Source organism: Colias croceus, chromosome 9 (assembly GCF_905220415.1).
Source record: "Colias croceus chromosome 9, ilColCroc2.1".
NCBI classification, from domain to species: Eukaryota; Metazoa; Arthropoda; class Insecta; order Lepidoptera; family Pieridae; genus Colias; species Colias croceus.
This window is the reverse complement of record NC_059545.1, coordinates 2,181,233-2,199,683: the sequence shown is the minus strand read 5'-3', so window position 1 is coordinate 2,199,683 and position 18,451 is coordinate 2,181,233. Positions and strand designations below refer to the sequence as shown.

The following is an 18,451-nucleotide window of genomic DNA, read 5'->3' as shown; positions in this document are numbered from 1 at the left end:
CGTTTTATTTCTTAAAATTTTAAACTTAAATATATATACACTTATTTATAAATAATTGCCCTTTTTATTAATAACAATAAGCATGCATAAGTAATAATTATTATTAGTCTTGTTATGATAATATTGTGTTTTACACAAGAATTTGACGAAATATAAAGTACATAAGTATCCATTTGTACACATAATAAGGCACATAATAACAAGAATGTATGTTTAGTACAAAAAATAATTAAACGCGCGCTCATATACGAACTTTAAATGCATAATAATCGATAGCGCATTTAAAAATGCTTATCTGAATCATAACATTCATTTTACATTGATACAAACATATCTCATTCAATACAAAGCTTTGTACTACAAAAGTAGAGTTTATAAAAATATACCTGTAGTTTAAAAATGTCATAGTAATACTATTTTTTATATATTTGTCAAGGAATCTCTTATCTAATATCATTAAATTATTATAATATCATATATTAGAGTTAGCACCTTAGTACATTAGATGCCATATTGCACCAAAATTTGTATTAAATTTCTATTCCCGCATCTATAAAAATATTAAATTATGTTCTATTTTTCATTAAAAATTTCCACCATCTTACCAGTCTTTTCGTCTACTCCATCTATAATAACAGGCCTATCTTCTGTTGGTGTTACACCGGACATTTCGTTTAATTCTTTATTTTTATCGTTGGCAAGTTCTAACATAAGTGTCTCTAGTTTCTGAGCTTTTCTAGTTTCATTGTGAGTGATTAAAGCACACAGATGCTCAGTTAGCAATTCCTTCTTCTCCTTTTCCTTTTGAAGTTGTATTTTTGCTTGCAGAAACTCTTTCTCAATTTTTAAATAATTTTTTCTGTAAAAAAGTAACCAAATTGTTAATAAAACTAACAGAATATGTATAAATTACGTTAACACGTTATAACGTTAAAAAATGTGTTTAGGTTAACAAATAAACTATAAAGATTATTTTATCATCTTACTTATAATTGCAAAAGTTTGTGAGGATGGATGGATAGATAGATGGATGTTAGTTATTTTTTCACGTAAAAACTACTTAACCAATTTAAATTAAATTTGGTATGTAAGCTGAAGACCCAGAATAAGACATAGGCTACTTTTTATCCCGCAATCATACAGGAACTATGTGGGTTTTTTTTTTTTTTTTTTGAATACGCGGGCGAAGCCGCGGGCAGAAATCTAGTTGTATTATAGCATTTAAAAATGCACTAGCATTATAATTCATACTACTTAAACTATTTACTCCTATGATCTCAAGACACAATAAAAAAACATTTTTTAAGAGAAAATATATAACTTACTCTGCCTCTGAATAACTGATGCATGCTTGATCAATTTTTTTCCTCAACACTGCGACATCCTGTGAAAACTGACCATCCAATACTTGTAATTCCTTCTTTATTTTTTCTAATTTTTGCACTTCTTCTTCTGTTTGTTTCGTCCTGAAAAAATTAAAAAAAAAGCTAGAACATTTGTTTTAATATATCAAATTACTGCAAAATTTTTTAGAACACCCCAGAATCCTATTCTTCTATACATTTTTAAAGGTTTTTATTACAAAAAATAACACATTAGTTAAACTTCACAGCAAATAAAAATAAGCACTTAGTAATAACTAAATTAAAATAATAAAATGGAAAATTTTATATTTTTTTTACCATATTGCTTTAGTTATGAGATGATAAAACTTGTTTACCATTATCAAAGTGTGAGAATAAAATTGAAGAGACATGTTAACCAAAAAGATATCAGAGATAACACACTTCAACGTGATAAGGTAAACATTACAAAAAATATTTCATTGTACATATTATATTTTCTCTATTTAATGTTAGCATGGTTATTTAATCATAATGTTTGGTTAAAGTCATTATCATGTTATTATAATGTACATAATTGAACATCAAATCACAAAAACCACAAAAAATATGTATTATTTCTTGTAAAATAAATTTGAACATCGAAAAGAAATAAGATAGTTATATTGCAAAGCAATAGAGTTTAGGGAAATGTATAAAACAGGATTTATATGCCATTAATTAATTTTTAATATTTATAAAAATTAGAAGAAAATTGTTATTTCCCCAACCGCCCCTAAAGCCCTGCCCTTTCAGCCCTGTTGGCTGTGAAGTATATATCTCTTCAGCTAAATGGCAAATAGATTTGAATCACATCTATATAGGTACAATTTTTACAAACAATCCAAACAATATTTCAGAAAAAAGAAAAAACAACATCATCATCATCATCTTATAGAATAAAAAAACTATTTTAATCTAGGTAAGTATGAATGAAGCTTCATTTTATGAAAGTTAGTTTATAAAAATAAGTCCTTTATATGATTTACATTTTCTTCAATTAAAAAACTACTATTACCTGTCAGCCAGCGCCTTAGCAAGCATTTCTTTCCTCTTCTTATTCTGTTCCTCCATCAACTTCTGCCGCAGCTGAAGCTCTTCCAACTTCACCTTATGCACCACCAATTCATCTTCTGTATAATTATCAACACATCTTATTACATCAGGTGCAACATTAGTGTTATCTCCCGTCTCATTGCTTTTTTCACAAGCTTTCTCATTCTGGTCAGTAGTCATATTGTAACCATTTAATTCTATTATTTCTTGAGATGGCAGTGGTGGAGATTGTGTGGTAAGACTTAATCTACACTTCTCAAAAAGATCCGTGTTGATAATATCATCTGAAACTTGTTTTTGTAGTGAAAGCGGCTTTTTAGGTGCCCTTTTTTGTATTGAACCAATTTTTTCAATCCTCCTCACTGTCTCTATGCTTTGATGATCTGAAACAATATTTAAATTAAATAATATACTTATTTCCATTGAATAAGGGTGCTTGATACATAATCACTAAATAGTATAAAACAAATTCGCTTTCTCTGTCCCTATGTCCTTTAAAACTATGCAACGGATCTTGATGCAGTTTTTTTTAAATAGATAGAGTGATTCAAGAGGAAAGTTTTGTTTACAATTTATTAGGTTTTAGACAAAGCGGGCGAAGCCGCGGGCGCTAAGCTAGTATGTTAATAACACCTTATTATTTACAAAACAGTATTCATCAAGAAACAACAACTTAGAATGAGTCATGAATTACATCATTTATATACATATCTTAGAAAGTTATATTTTACATAGTGCATTAGTATGCACTATGTAAAATATTACTTTGGGGTCTATGGGTATTTTATGTAATATGTATGATATTATTTTAAAATTTACATTAGAAACACTTATGTACTTGGATTAATTTTTATCATTTAATGAAATGAAATAAAAACATATTTTTAAAACAATATGCATCAAATACTAACAAACTCAGAATACAAAGTACTTAGTTGCTACTGTTTGAATCACACACAAACCTTGGTTTACCGGAAACTTTATCGTTTTATCGTAGTTCTACGAGTACGTTTTTGTATTTAATAAAGCTTAACAATTAATGTGAATCGAATCCGAATGAACAGTTATGTGAAGTGAACGTTTCATTGACCCAATGGGAAAAATTAAACAATAATAATAACTAGCACATGAATTTACCGCTGTTTTTCTCAGTCTCTCCAGATTTAATTCTTTGTAAATCTTCTTCGCTAAAACCGGCGAATGTTGATGACATTTTTAACTGACTAGAAGATCATCAACAGTTTTGTATTGGTTGGGTATAGCTGAGTAATATAGAAAAAGCCGAATTAGCACATTATTTAGTTTAAGAAACCCATGTTCATATTACCTAATTGACAAAATACTTGCTCTGTCGACAAAATCAAAATGACAACAAAGAGAACAAATGTCAAATACATAGGAAGAGAGAGGGAAGAGACCTTGGAAGAGACAGAGACGGGACTGCCATAGATAAAAATAAACTTCAAGAAACGTCAAAACAGGGCTAGTGGCTAGAGGATTATTACATTTTTTTTTAATATTTACTTGGACTAGGCTCCGCGCAGACAGAGAGCGTTCTGCGTTCCGCGTTCTACGTTCTGCGTTCCGCATTCTACGTTCTGCGTTCCGCGTTCTACGTTCTGCGTTCCGCGTTCTACGTTCTGCATTCCGCGTTCTTTGTGATGCGAAGGATCTATAGCGCCGGCGCCCGGCGCACACAGAACGCACTACGTTCTGTGTGCGCCGGGCGCCGCGTCAGACCGCCGCGGCCGCGGTCATTCGGAACGCTTGCGTTCTCGCGTTCTCTGCTCAGAAATACAAAGAACTCGCGTTCTCGCTATGGCTGGTCCGTCTTCTCCAATTGGTATCTTTTTTTCTATTTCAGATTTTACATAGTCATGTAACTCATTGAAGCTATTTATTGACATTCGAAAATAAATATAAAATCTCTCTTCATCTTGAAGCAGCTCAATACTAAATTCTCCCATATTATCTCGTTTCGTGTTGATAGGGTGTACCCAATATTTTCTTCTTTTTTTTGACCACTCTAGACTCCACAAAAGCAAGGCTTCATTTTCGGAAGATGAACTTTCGAGAGACATGTTTCACGCGCGGAACTGACGAACGCAGAACGCTGTATGTCTGCGCAGAGCCTTCCTTCGCATCACAAAGAACGCGGAAACCAGAACGCTCTCTGTCTGCACGGAGCCTTATGTCTAAAATAAATGTTAACAGTAAGAAAATAGAGTTTACTATCGAATCCCAAGATGTTTTTTCTCTAGATCAATAATTATTACTTATAAACGAAATAAGAATTGAAACTTACTTTTCGAGCTCGAACGCGATCAAAGAGCGCACGCGATATTCAACTTTATTACGGCTGTGTTAGCGTCTAGCACCGTAGTCTAAGACCGTAGCGGTCTAAACTGTCTTTCAGTGCCAGATATTATGTTAGGGAGCCTCCTCTTAATAAATCAGCCCCTGGAATCACAGATACAATAGAAAATCTATTGTGTTGTGGACCGATCGGGCCGCTCGGGGCTCATTGGGTTAAACGCGCTGAGAGAAATGCGGAATCACATATTAGTCCATTGAGTGAGTCCCTCCAAGGGGGGTCTAGAGTGCGTGAGTTAGTAACGTAAGATGTTTCTTCGGAAACATGTCAAGAGTCCCTAGGTAATAAACATACTAAAACCCCGGAACACTAGGGGGAGCCCCGGAGTGGGGGGAGGGGGGAAAAGGTCAATTTTTTTCATTTTTCGCTTAAATCTCAAAAACGACACATGTTAGAGAAAAACTTTCAAGGAAAAGTTGAAAGGCCATAAAATTATCTACAAGTTGTACCTAAATCATTTTTTTCTATTCTTTTTTTTTTTTTTTTTATTGTGCGATAGGGAAGCGCTTGACCACAAAAAAATTCGCAGCCGTTTTCGAGCTACATCCCATGAAATGTGAAAAATTCGAAAGCTTTTTATTTTACCTAACTACTCTAATAAATTCAATACCTCCTAAACGCCTCCATGGTGAAATCTGTTTTTTTTATCAATGATAGACCTAATTATGAGCAATCTATCTGTACCGGTCACAAGTTGCACTTTTGAGTTTTTTGGAAGAAAAAAAAAAGGTCAAGTTCAGTAACTCAAACTACCCTAATATAATATTTTGACAATTGATTCCTCCTAAAGGCTTCCATGGAGGAATGTGTATATTTTACCAATCATAGACCTAATTAAGAGCAATCTATCAGTACCGGTCACAAGTTGCACATTTGAGTTTTTTGGAAGAAAAAAAATAAAAAGATCAAGTTCAGTAACTCAAACTACCCTAATATAATATTTTGACAATCGATTCCTCCTAAAGGCTTCCATGGAGGAATGTGTTTATTTTACCAATTATAGACCTAATTAAGAGCAATCTATCAGTACCGGTCACAAGTTGCACATTTGAGTTTTTTTGGAAGAAAGAAATATTTTTTTATCGTATGGGGAAATTGTTTGAGCCAAAATAATTTTTTAACTGCGTGTAACTCGGAAACTTTAGGATATAGGAAAAAATGATTTAGGTAGGTACAACTTGTAGATAACTTTATGGCCTTTCAACTTTTCCTTGAAAGTTTTTCTCTAACATGTACCGTTTTTGAGATTTAAGCGAAAAATGAAAAAAATGGACCTTTTCCCCCCTCCCCCCACTCCGGGGCTCCCCCTAGTGTTCCGGGGTTTTAGTATGTTTATTACCTAGGGACTCTTGACATGTTTCCGAAGAAACATCTTACGTTACTAACTCACGCACTCTAGAACTTTTTATTCAATGGACTATATTGCGCATGGCTTAGGCGCATGGTATACTGTCACGCTCGTAAATCGTATTATAATCATTATTACTCAAATTCTCAATTTCTGAATGTTGTGCAGGCTCTCTACATTTCAGTAAGCGCTTTAGTTAGCTTGCCGAAAATAGTAAGTTAATTACGTATAATTAATTTCACCTACCTACGAAAATATTGTGGGGTTAAAACTAGTTCATATGCATTCTTGAGAAATAGGAACGTTTGCTGCCAATGTCAAATTGTATCAAATGACTGTTGTTCGTCAATGTCAGATGATTGAAAAACGTGCATTGAAGAAGAAAGCAAGATTTTTAAATTTTATTTTTGTATATTAAATGCATATATTAAAGTGTGTATACCTTGAGCAGATATTAAAGCACTTTCTAATTTGATAGTTAAGTGTTACGGCACCTAAAATGAGTAAGTATAATTGCAGCATGTTCGCATTGTTTTTTATCATAGGTATGCAATTTATTAAAAAGTTACCCTTTCAGGTCAAATATTGAATAGATTAAGTGAAATGGACCCAAACAATAACGAAGCTGTTAAAGAAAGTGTCGGTGTTTTCTTCCAAAATTTATCAAAGCATGTAGACCAAGACAGCAATAAATGGCTTCGAGCCTTGGAAGACGTGATCAACCGGTATTATAACCTTAAATAAATAATAGAAATACATATGACTGACCGGTTGGCTTGGTTGGTAGTGATCCTGCCTTCCAAGCCACAGGCTGTGGGTTTAATTCCCACCTGGGGCAAATATTTGTGTGATGAACCTATGTTTGCTCTGTGACTGGATGTTAATTATCATTAATATTTATTATTAAAATTACATATATGTATGTTTATCAGCCTTCTGATTTCCATAACACAAGCAAAAGCTTAGTATGGGAATAGAGTTTGTTTTGTGTGAAAATTGTCCTGAATATTTATTTATTTATTTTATATAATTTATCAACAATTCTGTGATTATAATGTTAACAGCAAAAAATTAAATTTTTATTCATATTTCAGTTTCCCCAAGTACTGCATCAATCATCGAACAACATTTGAATCATATTTGATTAATTTTATTGATTCTCATAACAATAGCAATGTAATTGCTGCAGCGAAATGTGCTCATCTATTACAACAGGTAACTACCTTCAGAATATACTTTTATTCACCATAGGGAAAGCCTACCTATTTTTAATTATACTGTCTTTCCGCCCGCGGTTTAGCCTGCTTTGTCTAAAACCAAATAAATAAAATATTAAATCTTTCCTCTTGAATCACTCTATCTAATGAAAAAACCGCAACAAAATCGGTTCCTTAGTTTTCAAGATTTAAGCATACAAAGGGACATAGGGACTTTGTTTTATAATATGTTTTAATTACATAAAATGTTTGTGACTGGCTGACTTACTGATCTATCAATGCACAGAACAGTATCTGTGAAGGCAGCTAGTTGAGTTGCTTGTGTTGTTGTCTGTTTGCATATGGAATGGTATTGTACAAGAATAAATGCTTTTGTTATTTTTAGATAAAAACTACAAATCCAAAGTTGGGATGGAGACGTCATATGATTCTGCTTAGTTATTCAGCTAATAAGCTGATGGGTAAAATATATTCCACCATCACTAGTACATTGAAAGATGATGTTATGGTATGTCGGTTTTATTAATTTATTTATTTTTTTTATTAATAATAATGTAGATTTTAAAGATTCTCAGTACAGTTATTAGATACTGAGACAAAGCTAAGTGAAAAAAATACTAAGGTTGATGTTTAAATTACAGATATTGAAATACATTTTTTAAATACATGCTTGCCTTAATAAACTTTCATTGCCTTCTCATATTTATGAAATACCATATATTACATGTAAAAATCAGATTTATGACTTATTACAATAACATTTTGTTTACAGAGTGATATTCAATCAAATATGTCTCCGCTAGTTGAAAAATTGCTAAATGTGACCAAAGTGCCAAAAAATACAGAAAGGACTAAAATATTAAATAACAGATTAAAAAATATTTTCATTTTCATACAGGCTATGCTTGTGTAAGTACTTTAATAATAATTTATTTGGTTTATAATATAGGCTATTTTAAATTTAATAATTATCTAATATATATTATAAAGGCGAAAGTTTGTATGGATGTATGGATGTTTGTTACTCTTTCACGTAAAAACTACTGAACCGATTACAATGAAATTTAGCACACATATAGATGGTAACTTGGATTAACACATAGGATAGTTTTTATCCCGAAAATCCCACGGGAACGGGAACTATGCGGGTTTTCCTTTGCAAACGCGGGCGAAGCCGCGGGCGGAAATCTAGTTATTAAATAATATAATATGAACTTCAATTTCAAACTTCCCTTGTATGTAGGATTTTTTGTTATGTTTCTTCAATAGCAATAGTCACTATAATAATTGGTATTTTAGGGGAAAATTGAAAAACTATAGTATTTTTAGCCTCCATACCTTCATATTATTTAAATAAAAGCTTTTCTAGTTGGAGTTTTTTTTTTATCATGGGCAAAGATGGAGCTTACTTTTTATAAATTTTTTAATATGTACTATGTTATCTAAAACTAATGAATATTGATTTTTTTTCATTATTACAGGGAAATATATCCAACAGCGAAACCAATCCAGCCGCAGATGATTCTAGATTTAATCGTGCAAATATTGAGTATAGCGCGTGTAACTAGTGACACTATGGAGGATCTTGTTGCTATGAAAACGCAAGCACTGCGCACATTGGATGCACTTATAGCTTGGTATGTACTATGTAGCTTGGTTTTGAAGGTTTGATTTTTATTATTTATGAATTTAGAAATATATTTTTAGTAATAGAGATATTATATAGAAAGAAAAGAAGGAATAATTCAGCACCATACCTAACAAAAAGGAAAAGTAATAAAAATAGTAATAGTAGAAGAAATGGATCATTAACAATTATTTTTTTATTATTACTATCAAACGTCTTGCCAATCTATCTGGGTAGAAGTGATATTTTGAATCAATGGTAGTTTTAATGAATTACAAAAAAATGTGTTAAAATATACATGAATATTTTTTTGCGTTTGGGATTACTTATCTAAATTTTACTGTTTTGTTTCTTATTTTATAATTGTATGTTTCAGCCTAGGACCCAATCTGATACCATATTCTCCACTGGTATTCAGGCTGGTGATGCAAACGTTGAGATGGAGTTCCGATAATCCTAATGATCATACCAAGTAAGTTTCTGATTGTTTATTTTCTTTTATAAGCTGTATAGAAAAAATGTATGTTTTTGAAGTCAAATTACTTAGGTTTATACTTTAACCATGAATGATAAAATAAACATATTATTTTATCTTTTCATTCCTTTGTTATGTTCCGAAATAATTGTATGGTTATTTGTATTTATTCTACAGCAGATATTCTTGCCATTTCTATTATGTTTTCAAGTGGTTACAATGTTAAAAATATGCGATTTTTTTTTTTGTCTAATTTATAAAAAAATTATATTATATTGTGATATTTGAATAATTTCATTTTTTTAAGAACTGTCCGTCGTCACGCATACACGACCTTACGGCAATGGCTCACAGTGTTGCATGTATACAAAATGTCGGAAAGTCGCAGCTCATTGGAGGACGAGTTGACCACACACATCATTAATGATATAACGCCGCCTAAAAAAGTTGTTGAACTTACTGTAAGTGATATGGAGATTTATTGTTGTCAAAGTTAGGTTTGGTTGATTTGTAGTGGTCAGTGTTGCCATCATTAAGATCTTATTAAAGCACAATGTAACAAAATAAGTTCTTTTTCAAAATAATTACAATTCTAAATCTAATTCCTACAAGATTGAGTTATTCAAATATACAAAATTATTTTTTTTATTGTTTATTAAATTTTTTCGACAAACTATATAGCTCCTCTTTTTGTTATTTAATAAGTTGTGCAAGTGAATAATACCAGTGTGTTTGCTTATTATTAGATGGGTCCACAACCAACGAGAAATATGAGTAAAAAGGCGCAGAAAAAGCTGAAAGCCAGACAAATTAACGAGAGTGGACTGGCAGCGCATATGCCGGGAAAAAATAAGATATCTAAGTGAGTATAAACTAAAATAACATTTTTTCTTCAATAGAAAAAAAACAATGTGTAACGCGCTGTACTTGACGTTCAATCGTAACCCGGGGTGGGCCCCTTTCTCCGTCCCCCCCGCCTCGGCACCGCGTACCCCGCTCGCCCTAGCAGCGGCGCGGGCCGGAACAGTCGGCCATGATTCGTGCTAAGAGTTACCTATGCGTCGCGCAGCAGCGCGTACGCCGTTAATTGTATTTTGATAATGTGTAAGAAATGTAAGAAAATGTTATAATTTTTATGTGTTAATGTATCTTAATAACATGACGTGTGTTAAAGTAAATAAAGTACTTTCAACCTTCAATGTTATAAATGTTAATTTTAGTTATTAGGGTTATTTTTACCACCTTATGTTTTTTCAATATCAAATTTCTTTATCATTATTTAAAGAATCTTTTATTCATATATTTAGCAAATTCATTTTTGTTATGTATGTCGGGTTGTATGATAATAGAAAGTAATTAATCTGAAGTATGTACTTTATTTCATGTAACAATTGTAAAATGTAATTAACAGAAAGGATTGTATAGAATGCCATGTACAATGTATTATGTAAATCAAAGATGTCTTCCCGAATAACAGTGTTGCCAGAATGACGCTGTGTGTACCACAGATTATTAATGTCCAATTTATGGTGCCAACAATTTTTTCTCTATTTATTTATAAAGTATTTAACTATTTTATTAATTTGAAATTTGATTAAAAAGGAATGAATATTTCTTTATCAATAGAAAACGTTTGGTTCATTTGTAGTAAACAATTTGAATACTTATATAAATCGCTTTTTTTATGAAAATAAAATTTTAATGAACATAATAATGATTTTGTTATAGATCGGAAGTAATGAACAACGAAGTAGCAATGGCGGCGTTGGATTGTGCGGAAGCATTGTTCATTGTTGGCGGGATATTTTTGAAATCAATCACACATAAGGTACTTAAGTCTTGATTTTTATTTTTTACTGTTGTTATTACCTTTACATATAATATGAGAAAGTATAGTCGCACAACTATTCATATGGTCGGAAAAACTTCCTTCAAATATGAAAAAAAACACATTTTATATTTAAAATTACACTTTTTTCTTTTCACAGATGTTCCAAGAGCGTCTAATCCGCGAATGTTTCAACATACAAGCGTATAGCGAAGCTCACAGTGTAGCGCTATTGAGAACGTTAGAAGCGGTTAGGAAATGTAGTCCACATTCTGTGCCTCCACCTACGCAATATTGCCTACAATTGTATGCCACGTTGGTTAATAGCGGACAACATGAGGTTAGTATGATAAAAACATGTGTGTTTAATGAAAATTGTTTATCAATTAACTGTGAAAATGCATTTAAAACTCAAAAGATTATTATTTTCTTAATTTTTTTTTTGTTCGAATGTATTAACGACGCTATTACACTTTTTTACAAAAAACTCTGTTTTGCGGTACCATTTTAACTCAAAGCACACGTGAGGACATAGTAATATTTAAATTTAAAGATAATATATTCACTTCTACGTATATGGGATAGAATGTGCTATGTTTCGTGATCGTGATGATGCCGGCCGATTTGCGACGTTAGATACTTAAATTTGAGTAAGGACAAATAACAGCGTCCTTAACAATACCTCAGAAAAATAATTAAGAAAATAAGTCTATAGGCGTTCTAATTTCAAATTAAAAAAAAAACGCGCGATTGGCGCGTATCATAAAATATTATCTCGCGCCAAAAATGAAGAATACTTTATACAACATTATTTAATTTATTTGGTATACGCATACCTAATGCTTGTAGTGTTAATTCTTTTTAATCATGAATGATTGAATGAATGATTTTAAAGAAGGTTTGCATGAATCTGTTTAATTTTGATAAATTATTATATAAATATGTAATATTCTTTAATTTCAGATCGCGACATTCTGTTCAAGAGCATTATTGGATATAAGATTGCATTTACATTGTTCCCCGCCATCTCTCAACTTTGCGCTGACCGTCGCACCTGAAAAAGCAATGGATAAGAAAAAACGGGTTTCTGAAAAGAATCGAGCCGTTTTGGAATCACTGTTAGGAAAAGACAAGTAAGTCATTATTTGTTTTAATGAAGTCATAATTTTAATTAATTCTATAACAGTTGAATATTCTGAACTGTTCCAGTTTTAAGAAGATAATAAATTACCTTTTTTTGGTTAAAAAAAAATTTCCACCGGCCGCGGCGGTTATCGTAAATTAGCTTCTTAGTTAGTCAATGCTACTATAAATATGTTTTTGTATAATAACATGTTAAATAAATCCCTGTAGTTATGTGATAATATTAATAAAAAACAATTACTTAACAGGATGCCGCCCACTGATTTAGAGGACATTATTACAATAGCTGACGAACCAGCGAAGAAAAAGGCGAGATTAGATGAAGACGCGGATAAAATAAGTCTTAGTAGTGAGAACATGAGTTCTGTAGAAATAAGTGACGATTCTGGTACCGAAGATGTACAGGAAGTTAATCAAAATGAAAGGTCTAATTCCGGAGCAGCTTCTATACAAGAAATTGATAATGAAAGTCAATCTACTCAAGAACACGATTCCAATAAAGTGTCGGAAATGATTGTAACTTGCCAAGACGATGAACAAACTCTATGCTTTGAAGATATTCCTAACAAAAGTACTGAAGAAGGAAACATAACTGAGACAAATATTATTATAACTAAAGAAAATTCAGACATATCTTTATACAACGCTCCCACACAAGTGCCATTAAATGATTCAGTTGACACTTTAGACGGTGAAGACAGACATTCCTTAGAAGTTACTTATGATTATCCAAATACAGGTAGTGAAGAAGTAAAAGTGCTAGACAAAATTGATGACGCTAATCTACCAAGCACCAATGAAACAGATGACATTCAAATAACTTGCGGGCAAGTTATCCGAAACTCTCAAGATATTGATGGAGAGAGAAAATCTGGGGAAATAGAACTAGACAAGACACCAAAGGTCAATGGTATTGAACATAAAGAAACTACAGATATTAATGTAGAAATGACGGTTACGGAATGTGATTCTACACAAGTAGCAAAAAAGAATGTTCTATCCGTAGAAGATATGATGGCTGATTTTGTAGACGAAGTAAATGATGACGCCTAAAAATTAATTTTTGTTATGTAATTTTGTATGTGTTTTAGATTAATAAATTGCATTTAATCATTAAATTTTTGTTTATTTCTCGAATTATATTAATTAAACTTATTTCCTATGTAGGTTAGAACTGTGGTTAGAACCTAGCTAGAGCTAATTAATCCATTTACAACAAGCCATTTCTATAAATTCAATAATTCATCAAATTAGAAGGCGCCTAAATCATGCAATCTAAAATTTATCTGTGGCAATAATTTTTTTATCTACAATTTCGTATGACAATAATTGACATTGACAGATATATTTATATTTGTAAACAAAAACACGTTTCAATTTTATGATCGCAATATTTTTGCCTATTGTAAATTAAACATTAATTAGAAATTTGTAACTATAAGTAACATGGTAGTAGCAATAGGTTTCGAAGGCAGTGCTAATAAACTTGGTGTGGGAATTGTAAGAGATGGAGAAATACTTGCAAATTGTCGGCGTACATACATAACACCGCCAGGAGAAGGTATTTTAAACAGTTAGTGGCATAATAGTGATATTGAACATTTGTAATTGTGTAGATGTTGTATTTTAATCCTGCTTTATTAAAAAACAAATATCGGTAATTCTTATTAAAACGTACATAACCTATAAGCGTTTAGAAATTGTTCCTTATTTCGTTCTTTATGGGTTTTGTAGTTGAAATTTTTATTTGAATGTTTGTATAAGTCATGATGTATTATCTTTTTAGGGTTTTTACCAAGAGAAACAGCCGAACACCACAGAAACAATATTCATGAAGTTCTTAAAGAAGCTCTAGACCAATCTGGTTTAAAACCAGCAGATATTGATGTAGTGTGCTACACAAAGGGGCCAGGGATGGGCGCTCCATTGAATGCCTGCGCGATTGTTGCCAGAACCTGTGCAAAAGTATGGAATAAACCTATCCTTGGTGTTAATCATTGTATTGGCCGTATCCTTTTATATATTTTAATGTGACAATCTTGAAATTGTTATAATATCCTACCTTAAATAATATCCACCTTATCTATTACATAAAAAGTTTGCTACAAAAAAAATAATTTTAATGATACATTTTACAGTGTCTAAATTTTTATTCACACCCAGGCATCATTCTCAGCTGTACTTACATATTTACTATATTTTAATGTACCAAAATATGAAAGTTTAACAATTTAAACCAACAATATCCTTAAACAATAATCAGATATAGAAATGGGTCGACTAATTACGAAAGCAAACAACCCCACAGTTCTTTATGTTAGTGGCGGCAACACACAAATTATTGCTTACTCCAGGCAAAGATACAGGATATTTGGGGAGACAATAGATATTGCAGTTGGAAATTGTTTAGATAGGTTAGTAGCATAAAATGAAATTGGTTAAAAATGTGTGCGTGTACACACATAAGAAGTGAAACTTCTTTATGACCTTATTTTTAAAAAAAATAATTACTATGTATATGCAACTTTACAGAAATACGTCGAATCACGCGTGGTAGGGATAAGAAAAAGATGTCGCGTAACGGAAAAATGTCACGCGTAACGAAAAAATGTTACACTAAATTTTTTTCCAACCCTGATAAAGAAGTTTCACTTCAAAAAAGCAAATTATCTTAAAGTCTCTTGCATGATGTTTCTTATTAATTTCTATGCATATTTGTATTTTAAAATAAATGTATGTACATTAAGTTGAAAATTTCATAAATTACAGATTTGCCAGAGTATTAAAATTATCTAACGCTCCAAGTCCTGGATACAACATTGAACAAATGGCTAAGAAAGGAAAAAAATATTTACATTTACCATATTGTGTAAAAGGTTAGTATTATCTCATGAAAAGATTAAAGTTCCCCTAAAATATGTATACAATAAAAAAAAATATTTTCAGGTATGGATGTCAGTTTCTCAGGCATTTTATCATATATGGAGGACAAAATAGATGATTTATTAAAAGAATATACACCAGAAGATTTGTGTTATTCCTTACAAGAAACTGTATTTGCCATGTTGGTCGAAATCACTGAGAGAGCCATGGCACACTGTGAATCTGATGAGGTAACTTTAATTTTGAAAAAAAAAAAAATTATTTAAAAAGTGCAAATTAAACACAAGCATATTCAATATTCTCTATGTATTATTATTAAAAGTATTATAGATTTATCTGGGCATGATTACTTTTCAATAAAACACACAGACTGCCTACTAAATAAAAAAATGGCATATACATACAATGATTGTAATGTACTTTAGCATTGTGTTGAATAATATAAATTCTACAATCTACATGGTACATCTGGCGCGCGGTAAATCTCTAAAGAGATTATGTTTACGCCAGTTAATGAATTGTGTTATTGTATAAATAAAAATAAATAAATAACAAAGAATTTAAAGCTTTCCTTGATAGACGCAATATAATTCTTATCAGAAAAAAATCCTAATTAATAAGTTTTTCTTATTAATTAAAATTGATAGGAATAATTTTTCAGGTTTTAATCGTAGGCGGCGTAGGTTGCAACGAAAGATTACAAGACATGATGGGAGTCATGTGTTCAGAGCGAGGTGCCAAAATATTTGCAACGGATGAACGGTTTTGCATAGACAACGGTGTTATGATAGCTCACGCGGGAGCGTTGGCCCATGCGTCGGGAAGTAGAATGGATTTCAACGAATCTACAGTTACGCAGAGATATAGAACTGATGACGTTTTTGTAACTTGGAGGAGCGATTAAATGATTTTTTGAAATTGTTGGTTTTATTTAACTTGTAATAAAAAGGAATTGATTTGTGGTCGGATATAAAGGTATTGATGAACATACACAATAAAGTTTAAAAAAATACATGAACATAATACCTACTTATTTTGTTTGAAGATGGTTAGAAATAACTATCAATTCAAGTATTAAAATTGATGCATGTTTAACACTTCTATGAATGTTATTTTAATTACTTCTAAGTCAAAACATTTAGCTTAAAACAGACCATAAACAATCGGGCCTATTTATTTAAAGGACAAGAACTCAATCTAATATAATTTAAAGTATAAAATAATGTGAGGACAGTTGGTAAAAAATAAAAAATATTATTAAATAGAAATCAATATATTTTTTCAAATAACTCATCAAGGACCATACACAACAAAACATTTCAAACATGATAAACTAATTATTGCATTGCATTCTGTAAAATAATAGGGATTTATGAACACCATTTAAATTATTAAACTTAACAATAATTTTCACTTATAAATTATAATGACAAAAATGCATGAAACCAAAACTGTAAACCTCAGCTTATATAAAACAAAACTGTTCATATTTTACAATTCCAAACCTACATTTACTAATATTAATTATTAAACATCAATTTAATAAAGTTACAATTTACCATAGTATGTACTTTCAATATTTGATAGTCCTATTAATATATTTCATAGAAAATATCTTTAAATAAACATTTATCTTGTCTTTTTAATAAATTAGTAATAACCTTTTCAGCAACATAAAACATAGTCTTTGTACCTAAATATTAAATGTTTTTTAATTACTCTAAATTACTCTGAAACATTTTGTTACAAATTCATACACAATAGGTATAAAAAATGATTGGCAAGTAAAAAAAAACATTCATTATTATCCGGTATTTGTTCTATGGGATTTTAGGATATTTATGTAACCATAAGTATAAATTTAGTCTCATAAACTGCTTGCTCCGTGAAGACCTGTGTACACAATGATCCATGTGACCTAAAATATTAGATTAGATTATTAGTAATGAAAATTGATATTATACATAATTTTTAATGGAGAAATTGTTCATTTTGTATTGAATAGATTCTCATCAGTGTGTGAGGAAAACTAGGATATGTTTAAATTAGAAAACATTTAAGTTATTATACATTTGAATGAATAAGCATTGTTATAAAGAGCTTCTATTAGGTTGAATTGTTCAAACAACTATTTATTGTTTATTCCCTCTCAAAGAAATAAAATGCAATATTATACTTACTAGAAATCCAGCAAAAGATGTCATAAAGCCTTCTTTAGTAATTTCCCACATCCCACCATATTCCTCCTCATCTACATTTTGAATATTGCTTACGTAAAAATATATCACTGCAGCGTTCACAACCACAAATCTAAAAGAATAATTTATACTTAGTTTGATTTAATAATTTTCATTTTTTTTTTCATGTAAATGAGTAATGAGATGACTATAATTTAATTAGGATATACTTATTTAAGTGCGATACAAATTTGAAGCCATAGACGCATGAAATAAAATAAATAATAAAAACTTACAATACAAGACCAAAAAATCCTTTAAGTGGCAGCAGACCCCAACATAAGCCTAAAATTATGCCTATCGCTTGTCGCATCCAATAAATTACGTCTAGAAATTCTTCCTAAAATAAATAAAACATTATCAGTGGAGAACTTCATTTATAATCATAGAAAATCCCGTGATTGCAATAGTAACCTTGTCGGGCCATTCAGCATTTGAAGTAAATGCTCTTTTCCACACTGAATTGTTTAATTTGCTTTTGCTTGAACTATCTAATGATTTGCTTTTACTTGACATTGTGTTTTATTTTAATACAATTAGATTTATTAGAGAATTTAATTTATAAATCCAATCAATAAATAAAACCAGCTCTAATTCGTGAAATGTACACGTCACTGTCATAATGACAAAGTGACAATGTAAAATTTACGATCCACTTCCGCTTTGACCAGAAACCAGATAAAAATTAATGAAAAATCAACAAAACTAATTTTCACAAATGATTTTTCTTTGATTGTGCATTTAAACATTCGCGTGAATAGCGATGAGAATAATGAGTGTTCATCTTGTAGTAGTCAGTAGTTCACGACGACACTCGTATTCGAATGTTTAAGAAATAAACTGAACGTAGCGAAATGCGAACATATGCGAACCAGAATGTT

General features: G+C 31.0%; 4 protein-coding genes across 4 annotated transcripts; 2 read left to right on the top strand and 2 right to left on the bottom strand.

Annotated features, from left to right (window-relative positions):
- Positions 1–44: 44 nt before the first annotated feature.
- LOC123694331 (RAB6-interacting golgin) lies at positions 45–3,717 on the bottom strand. The gene is made up of 4 exons (XM_045639742.1): positions 3,576–3,717; positions 2,401–2,821; positions 1,326–1,466; positions 45–859 (listed from the first exon to the last, which is right to left on the bottom strand). Exons 1-4 carry the CDS (start codon positions 3,649–3,651, stop codon positions 574–576), a joined length of 924 nt encoding a protein of 307 aa, XP_045495698.1. The 5' UTR covers positions 3,652–3,717; the 3' UTR covers positions 45–573.
- Positions 3,718–6,522: 2,805 nt separating this feature from the next.
- Positions 6,523–13,568, top strand: LOC123694518 (proline-, glutamic acid- and leucine-rich protein 1-like). The gene is made up of 13 exons (XM_045639974.1): positions 6,523–6,663; positions 6,738–6,885; positions 7,255–7,375; positions 7,763–7,885; positions 8,150–8,286; positions 8,859–9,014; positions 9,381–9,476; positions 9,787–9,940; positions 10,226–10,341; positions 11,208–11,307; positions 11,468–11,647; positions 12,271–12,440; positions 12,699–13,568. Exons 1-13 carry the CDS (start codon positions 6,660–6,662, stop codon positions 13,501–13,503), a joined length of 2,310 nt encoding a protein of 769 aa, XP_045495930.1. The 5' UTR covers positions 6,523–6,659; the 3' UTR covers positions 13,504–13,568.
- A 217-nt stretch (positions 13,569–13,785) lies between these two features.
- On the top strand, positions 13,786–16,251 carry LOC123694517 (probable tRNA N6-adenosine threonylcarbamoyltransferase). Its single transcript, XM_045639973.1, has 6 exons — positions 13,786–14,011; positions 14,237–14,458; positions 14,714–14,864; positions 15,220–15,326; positions 15,397–15,563; positions 15,995–16,251. The coding sequence occupies exons 1-6, from the start codon at positions 13,897–13,899 to the stop codon at positions 16,235–16,237; spliced, it is 1,005 nt and encodes a 334-aa protein (XP_045495929.1). The 5' UTR covers positions 13,786–13,896; the 3' UTR covers positions 16,238–16,251.
- Positions 16,252–16,590: 339 nt separating this feature from the next.
- On the bottom strand, positions 16,591–18,181 carry LOC123694516 (respirasome Complex Assembly Factor 1). Its single transcript, XM_045639972.1, has 4 exons — positions 17,985–18,181; positions 17,807–17,910; positions 17,514–17,643; positions 16,591–17,251 (listed from the first exon to the last, which is right to left on the bottom strand). The coding sequence occupies exons 1-4, from the start codon at positions 18,084–18,086 to the stop codon at positions 17,201–17,203; spliced, it is 387 nt and encodes a 128-aa protein (XP_045495928.1). The 5' UTR covers positions 18,087–18,181; the 3' UTR covers positions 16,591–17,200.
- Positions 18,182–18,451: the final 270 nt, after the last annotated feature.

Coding starts and splice junctions, on each gene's coding strand:
- LOC123694331 (XM_045639742.1), bottom strand. CDS start 3,651: ATGTCATCAACATTCGCCGGTTTTAGCGAAGAAGATTTACAAAGAATT. Junction 2,822..3,575: donor AGAGACTGAGAAAAACAGCG/GTAAATTCATGT, acceptor ATATTGTTTCAG/ATCATCAAAGCATAGAGACA. Junction 1,467..2,400: donor GCTAAGGCGCTGGCTGACAG/GTAATAGTAGTT, acceptor TAATTTTTTCAG/GACGAAACAAACAGAAGAAG.
- LOC123694518 (XM_045639974.1), top strand. Junction 11,308..11,467: donor TGAAATCAATCACACATAAG/GTACTTAAGTCT, acceptor TTCTTTTCACAG/ATGTTCCAAGAGCGTCTAAT. Junction 11,648..12,270: donor TTAATAGCGGACAACATGAG/GTTAGTATGATA, acceptor CTTTAATTTCAG/ATCGCGACATTCTGTTCAAG.
- LOC123694517 (XM_045639973.1), top strand. CDS start 13,897: ATGGTAGTAGCAATAGGTTTCGAAGGCAGTGCTAATAAACTTGGTGTG. Junction 14,012..14,236: donor CATAACACCGCCAGGAGAAG/GTATTTTAAACA, acceptor TTATCTTTTTAG/GGTTTTTACCAAGAGAAACA. Junction 14,865..15,219: donor GTTGGAAATTGTTTAGATAG/GTTAGTAGCATA, acceptor CATAAATTACAG/ATTTGCCAGAGTATTAAAAT.
- LOC123694516 (XM_045639972.1), bottom strand. CDS start 18,086: ATGTCAAGTAAAAGCAAATCATTAGATAGTTCAAGCAAAAGCAAATTA. Junction 17,644..17,806: donor GGATTTTTTGGTCTTGTATT/GTAAGTTTTTAT, acceptor TTATTCTTTTAG/ATTTGTGGTTGTGAACGCTG. Junction 17,252..17,513: donor CATCTTTTGCTGGATTTCTA/GTAAGTATAATA, acceptor CTAATATTTTAG/GTCACATGGATCATTGTGTA.